The sequence below is a fragment of the Vigna angularis genome, chromosome 2 (assembly GCF_016808095.1).
Source record: "Vigna angularis cultivar LongXiaoDou No.4 chromosome 2, ASM1680809v1, whole genome shotgun sequence".
Classification (NCBI taxonomy): Eukaryota; Viridiplantae; Streptophyta; class Magnoliopsida; order Fabales; family Fabaceae; genus Vigna; species Vigna angularis.
The window spans coordinates 20,103,510-20,111,003 of record NC_068971.1 but is presented as its reverse complement, the minus strand read 5'-3'; the positions used below and the strand labels follow the sequence as shown (position 1 = coordinate 20,111,003).

The window sequence follows — 7,494 nt, the reverse complement described above, 5'->3', positions numbered from 1 at the left end:
TGGTTCAAGTTTTGGGTTGTGGGAAATCGGAAAGAACTTTGTGAAAATATTTAAAGATCATTGAGCAAAAGAAAAAGCAAAAGAAAAAGAAAAGAAAAGAAAAGAAAGAAAAGAAAGAAAAGAAAAGGTTAAGCTCAATGAAAGGAAAGTTGGGTATAAGTTGAAGATTGGTTTCTCACATAAAAGGAGAAAGAGAGATTAATGTTAATGTAAATAAATGAATTATGCACTCTCTTAACGCAAGGAATTTTGTTGTCTAGAAAAACAAATTTTCTTCTTAGCCCGGCCATGTTACAAGCCTAGAAAAAGTCCTTGTGATGATAACTTTCTTGTGAATGCATTTGATGTGTTTAAATGAAAGGAAAAATTGATTCATGCGACATTGTGATGGTAGAGTGTAAGAGTGTCACCTCAATATACACCTTTGAGTTTGAGTGAAACACTATCCTGGGTGAGGAATTGTTCCATGCACTTTATGATAACATTCTTCCTTGGTTGTTGATTATTCATGAGGTTTGGATCTGTTGTGTATGTCTTGATTATGTGAGCACCATAGTTGAAGCTTGATTGGCTAAAGCATCATTGTATCTTGACAAATCTTTCTATGATGAGCAGACATGAGTGATTTACTTGTCCTAGAGAAAAATGTTTTTTGGTGTGCTAGACCATTGTAGTATAATTATTTTGTTTAAGCCAAGTTACATTTTGCTTGAGGATAAGTAAAGTTTCAAGTTTGGGGTTGTGATAACGGTTGAATTTACTGTTATCTGTGATGCAATTTTGATACTAAATCAACCCTTTTTGACTTAGAAGCTTGCTTGAACTCATGTTTTTAGTTTAGTTTTGTGAATAAGTGAGTAGATGGTATACTTAATGATTTTATCACTAAATTCCCTTGATTTTGTAGGTTATTCGAATGATTTGAAAGAGGAGTTAAAGTACCAAGGAGTTGAAATGTAGAAAAAGAGAAGAAGACGCAGTGCACAAAAGTCAAGCTGAAGCGGAGGGCCTCCTCAAGGGCCCTGAGCACCAGCCAGTCAAGGCTGAGCGCTAGTCAGGGGCCCTGAGCGCCACTTTCATGTATCGCACACTGCCTGGGCGCCCTCTAAGGGGCCCTGAGCGCTAGTACTCCCGCACTAGCGCCTAGTCACCCTATGTAGGGGCGTTGAGCGCCAGCGTTATGGGCTTGGACTTTAATTTTGATCTATTTAAGGATTAGCACGTCCTAGGGATGTTATCTCTTGATGGCTTGAGCACAGAAACACATTTTTCGCCCCTTGGAGGCAGATTTGGGGATGTGGGAGCTCTCCTCTTCAGTTTCTAGGATTTTTCTATCTCTTTCATTTCATTGTTCATCTAGTTTCTCTATGATAATGGAGAACTAAATTCATTTGTTGTTGGGGAAGATGTACCTGTGCATGAAACCAATCGGTCAAAACGAAAGAAAATCATACATAAAGTAGTTAATCAACGTGCATTTGTGTAAAATGAAAGAAAGATTACATGTGTTGGTCGCTGAAAGCTTCGTCTAAGAAGAGTTTGAGAAGAAAAGAAGGTTTTGCGTAGTAAAGATAAAATGAATAAATTTTTACCCTCTCCGTCCAAATTTTTAATGAATTCACTAATATATAACATCTAAAAAGTGATATTATGTCTTATAATTCTTTGACCTTTGAAACTAGGACATTTAACATCATACATGAATATATATTTATCTTCACACAAAACATTTTTATTAAATTTACTCAATATCACGTCGCAAATTGAAAATTCCGACATCCAAAGAGTATAGACCTCAGAAAAATATAAATTCTAACATCTAAAATGAACATCTATTTACAAAATTATTATTGATGACGCAATATTTTCTTTTATAATTTTTTTAAAAGGAAAGATACAAAACTTAAAAAATGTAATTTCTACTTATTACGTTTATAATGCATATTTGTTCCGACAATTGCTTATAATGCACATTAATTCAATATACGAGGTTTTATCTTAATACTAAAGTAAAAGCGAAACTCAATTTTGTAATCGAATATTAAATTCTTCGAAATATTTTTCCATTATTTTTTCTTATTTAAAATATAATTTTTAAAGGTAGCGTTATTTTTATAAACCACTATTTTTTGTGTAAATAAGGTCATACCATTTGGCTTAAGTGGTAAATTTTATTGAGTTTGGTTGAATTCGAAACAATTGTTTTGTATGGAAATGTAATGTAGAATATCTTAAAAGAACAAATTAGGATGAATTTCGTTTACCAAAATAGTATTTTAGAAGAGAAATAATTTCGTTGATAAGAGAATAAATATTAAAGTTATTATTTTTATTTCGCATGTCAAACACTCCTTAATCAATGCAATCTCGTGGGAGTTTTTCTGTGCTCCCACAGCACCTTTGTTTGTGTTGTTGTTGGCAGGGTCACTGTCTCTGCCTTCTTCCACCGCATCAGTCCTCTTCGTCCCATCATTCACACCCTTCATCTCTCCATTCACAGAAAAAAAAAGGGATGCAAATTTCCTTACCCCCTTCCAAAACTTGAAACTTTTGGAACTTTGCATTGATGGGGTTAAAGGGAATGCTCACCTAATCCGGTTTCTCAATTCTTTAGCCCCAAGTTCCATTTTTTTTTTATCTTCTATCATTCTTTTATATGTGTACTCCCTACTTTCCAAAATTTGAGGCATTTCATGCTTTCTGTCTCAAGCTCTGAGAAAACGTTATTGTTGTTGTTGTTGGGCTGTTTGTTTGTTTTGGTCTCTTGTCGGTCGAAGAATGGCCACCTTGCAGATGTCCCATGTTGATTTGGAGCAAGGAAACCATCGCCGTTCGGTTGTTGGAAGTGATGCGAGCGTTGAAGGGAGCTTGTGCTTCTCTGATGCTGATGATGGTTCTTGCTACTCTCGTTTCTACTCAACAAATGGTGGTTCATATGATGATTACAGCTTTGATTGTGTTTCTGATCCTGAGGCTGGGGGTGTTCCTCATTCTGGGAGAGCTTCTTCTGTTTCTGAGTGCTCTGTGGAGTTGGAAACTAGAACTGGGGTTCCTGAGATCAAGGTGCATTTGGCTAAAGTGGAGAAGGATTGTAGGATTTGTCACATGGGTTTGGTGAGTGATAGCCATGAGTCTGGTGCCCCCATAGAATTGGGTTGTTCCTGTAAGGGTGATTTGGCTGCTGCTCACAAGCACTGTGCTGAGGCCTGGTTCAAGATTAAGGGAAATAGGTGAGTGTGAAACTGAAAACCTCTACCTTCCGTACTATTTTTGTTCCATCGATTTGATTTTTATGCTAAATCTTGGGTTTTTTTTTTGTTAGAAATTTAAGATACCCTTTTGTTAATTCATGGCCTTGGTAACTGAAACTTGCCGACATATGTTATGTATTGGTGCTGTTTGAAAGCTTTACAGTATCAGTCACAGCTTTTTGTTTGCTTGAAGGGTTTGATTTTAATGACTAGAGTGTGGGAAAGTAATTGAAGTGTATAACGTGTAATTTGTGTTGTGAAATTATTTAATTCAGTAATGAGTGTAAGGCTGAGGAAGATGGTGGGGAAATTATTTGGAAACATATTTTAGAAGGTGTAAAAAATTCAATTGCAGGGTGAGGGAAGGCTCAATTATTGGTCTGGGAAAGGGGAAAGTTATAGAAGATTAAATTTTTTTAATGAAGATTATGGAAAAAGAAAGGCGTAAAGCATCAACTAGTTCAACTGATTCGCTGTCTTGCCTACCCAAGCACAGTGGGATTCTTTGCTGCTTTGTCGCTTTTCTGAAATTTAGGAATCTATATATTACTCTTCTTTCTTATTATTTTTATCTCTTTCAAAGTGGAGATTTGACCCCGTCTGACTCCTGTTCATGGATTCAAATATCTTGGTAGATGCTACGTGCTTGCAGCTGTGCCACCTAGAATATTTTAATCTGCAAGTTACTGGTCCCATATAATCTGTTCATGTATGATGTATGATGTCAACTTTTAGATTGCCTAATAGTTGTGAATTGTGAGTACCACGAGCTACTGAATGTTGGTAAAAATGTCCAGATCCCTTGTTGCAGTTGTTGAGGTAAAACAATTTCATACTTCATTTTCTGGTTCTGCAGAATCACTTGCGGAAGATGGAACAGTTAAAACTTGTATTCAGTGGCAGGGTACTATTTCTTAATTTTAATGGCAGTCCCTAAATTCTAAGTGAAAGTAAGGAAACAAGTTACGTGTGCTTTTATGGCAACATGGTAGGGCATGTTTTGTTGATGGACTGGTGACCGTCCATTCTTCATTGTGAATTTAAAAGCAAATTATAGGTGCCATTTATTGAGGAAGGATCTATTGCTATGATTGATTCTGACGCAAATCCATCCAAATGCATTACTTCATGGCTAAATTAAAGTCCTATAATGCGACAGAATTTGAATCTTTTCAATTTTGGAATTTTCTTTAACTGATGTATTGATGCTTTGATTGGTGGCAAATATTTATGATATATTATTCTTTAGCTTAGTTTGATACTTTAAAAACGTGACATGGTTTGTCAAAGACATGTTTGAAATTATATAAAGGCAATTGGACAGTTGTATATAGAGATTTAATTTGGGCTAACTAGAGCTGGAAAACTATGAAATCATTCATTATTCTGATTGGTTGACTCTTCTGCTGTGACAACTTAGTGTAAACAGTAAGGTTGGTTGATGATTATCTTTGTTAAATTTAAATGAAGTTTCATTTATTACTAGTTTATTACGTCTTGTGTATGAGCCGAAAATATCATGGTTTTATGGTATGATATTTTCATATCTGGCATATGAACAGCATGGCCTTTTTTCAATTTGCAAGCCTGCTTGTTTATTTGAAGCATCCCGTTTTGAAGTGGCTAGCAAAATTAATGTTGCTTTTGATGTATATGATGTGAAGTTTCTACTGAATTTATAACAATGTTCGTCAGAAAATCTGGTTGTTTACTGCAAAAATAGCAATTCGTTTTAAGTTGTGTTTTTCTGATAATTTTTGTTTGCTTAAACTTTAATAGGACTTGTGAAATCTGTCATTCTGTTGCTCGGAATGTTTATGGAGGAAACGAGGATTCGACAGAGCATGTTAGCGACGGTAACAATGGTACTACAGCAGCAGCCACAGTCTCCACAACTGCTCCTTTTACAGAACCTCGTAGATTTTGGCATGGCCATCGCTTCCTCAATTTCTTGCTTGCTTGTATGGTTTTTGCTTTTGTGATATCATGGCTTTTCCACTTCAATGTGACATCATCGTAGGATTTCTTCAGGCAGTTTTATTTACAATTTGAAGTTGAGTAGGGAGCAAACAAGAGAGATGAAAAGAAAAAAAGAGAAGGAAAAAAGGAAACCCTTCTCGAAGATCATGGAAAACAATTTCTTAGAGAAAGAATCCTTGTAGAATTTGAGACATTGTTGGGTTTATAAAGATAGCTGCATAACTTCCTTTCCATGCAAATAGACATTTTCTGTTGTGCATTCGCCATAGGCTCTCTTGTTCTGTCTTTCAGAGTCAATGCAATTTGTGAACAAATACTAGAATGTTTATTCAAATGTAAATTACATATTTATATTGTATTGTTACTTCATTGTCATTTTGTACGGGGTGATTTCTTAGTTCACTTGTAAGATTTGCTGACATTGCTTCTCTAATCAATAGTAGAAGAAACTACATCCATGTTTTCCACTTCTTCACACATCCAAAAAACAAAACCCTTCGGAGACCAAAATAAAGTCATTGTTTAAATATTTTATGATTCAACAAAGGCACAGCTTTTGCAGTGTACAGAACACTCGTATCAAGTGACACTTATCCGAACACAGAGATTTGCAGGGAGGTTTATTATTAAAATATTATTAAAAGATAAAGAATCATATTTAACGTAATTCTTTGACGTGAATTCTTGTAACGTTATTTTTAAAAATTGTATAATTTCGATACACTCATTAAAGTGTTTCTTGGTCGTAGATACATCCCCATTCAACATTCAACACGTGTGAAGTGGTGTGGACCATGTTGAAATATTGCACTTATTGGTAGATAATATTTTAAATATACCAACTTACCAAGAATTGAATGAAGTGCTAAGTAATAAATGCCTAAATAAAATTTTTAATAGTAACACATGAGATGGTTGGAGCCTCGACATAACAACTCCTTCAGGGCTTGTTATCGAGGTGTTCCGTCCTAGTGCAATGGTGAACTTTGGGCCCCATCAGGCCCACTAAGTATATCAATTAAAAGAGTAACGAAATTGGACCACTTTTAATTTTTTTTTATTTTTATTATTTAATTTATTTATTTTGTGATATCTATGAGGCATATTTGTTGACCACAAGAAAATAGTGGATGTGTGAGGTGAGGAGGAGAGGAGTTACCCATGAATTGAGGGAGTATGAGTGGAAGATCTGGAACATTCTTAAAACCAGCAACCTAGTTGGGGAATTCAAGAAACCCTTGTGAGTTGCCTTCAATTACATTCACAGCATAGGACGTCTTAAACGGAAGGCTGCCATAAAGCCATCATCAAATCACGGTCGTGCCACCAACGCCACGACTACCTTTTATGTTTTCAAAAAATAATATTGTTTCTAAGTAATATTTTTATTGAAAACCGTTATTTATTTTATAAATATTATGTGATATTTTTGTTTATGACTAACTCAATATTAATATTCCTCTTCTCTTAGACATATTTCTTATTTTAATACTTCACTTCTTTAAAGTGAATGGTTATAACTATTGATTGAAAAACAATGGCTAAAACTGTACCTACATGTACAGGTACAATAAAGTATGTATATTATTTAAGAGTTCATGATAAATTTGCTTCTTGAATTTTAAAAGTTTCAAAAACTTGATTTTGTCCTTAGTTTGTGTATTTTAAATTTAAAACTTGAAAAACTAGGTTTTAAATTTAAAGCATCAAAATATTTTAATATTAATTTCGTATAAGCTCATCACCTAACTAAGACTTTTTTATTTTATTGGAAATGCCTAACGTTTTCCGACGAAGAAAAAGCTAAAAAGGTAGCTAGCACTTCCCTAATACAGTTATAAGTGAAAATTACGAAGTTAATGTTGTTTTTTGTTTGGTTGGTTGAGTAAATGTCTTCAGTGTTTTTAGTTTTAAGTGCAACTTTTTTTTCTTAATTTATTATAAAATAGACTATGAAAGTTAACTACATATTTTTTTTAAAGCTCGTTTTATATTTCTTTCCTCTGCAAGAGTTTCAAATCATTTTTCCAGTTATTCATAATGTGTGATTCTTTAACTATTGGTTATAATAAAATAAATATATTCTAATATCGGTAAAAATCTAAAAAAATAAAATATTAGAGTTAATAAGTGTTTTAAAATAATGTTAAAATAATTTAATAACATAAATAAATTTTCATAAACTCGTTTTATTATCTAAAATATTCATTACTTATATTTTTCTTCTCTCTACAATTTCTGACGTCTGAATCATCTGTTTGAC

At 33.9% G+C, this 7,494-nt stretch overlaps 1 protein-coding gene across 1 annotated transcript; it reads left to right on the top strand.

Moving 5' to 3' along the window:
• The first annotated feature begins 2,340 nt into the window (after nucleotides 1–2,340).
• Nucleotides 2,341–5,606, top strand: LOC108327007 (uncharacterized). Its single transcript, XM_017560658.2, has 2 exons — nucleotides 2,341–3,230; nucleotides 5,031–5,606. Exons 1-2 carry the CDS (start codon nucleotides 2,779–2,781, stop codon nucleotides 5,269–5,271), a joined length of 693 nt encoding a protein of 230 aa, XP_017416147.1. The 5' UTR covers nucleotides 2,341–2,778; the 3' UTR covers nucleotides 5,272–5,606.
• The last annotated feature ends 1,888 nt before the right edge of the window (nucleotides 5,607–7,494 follow it).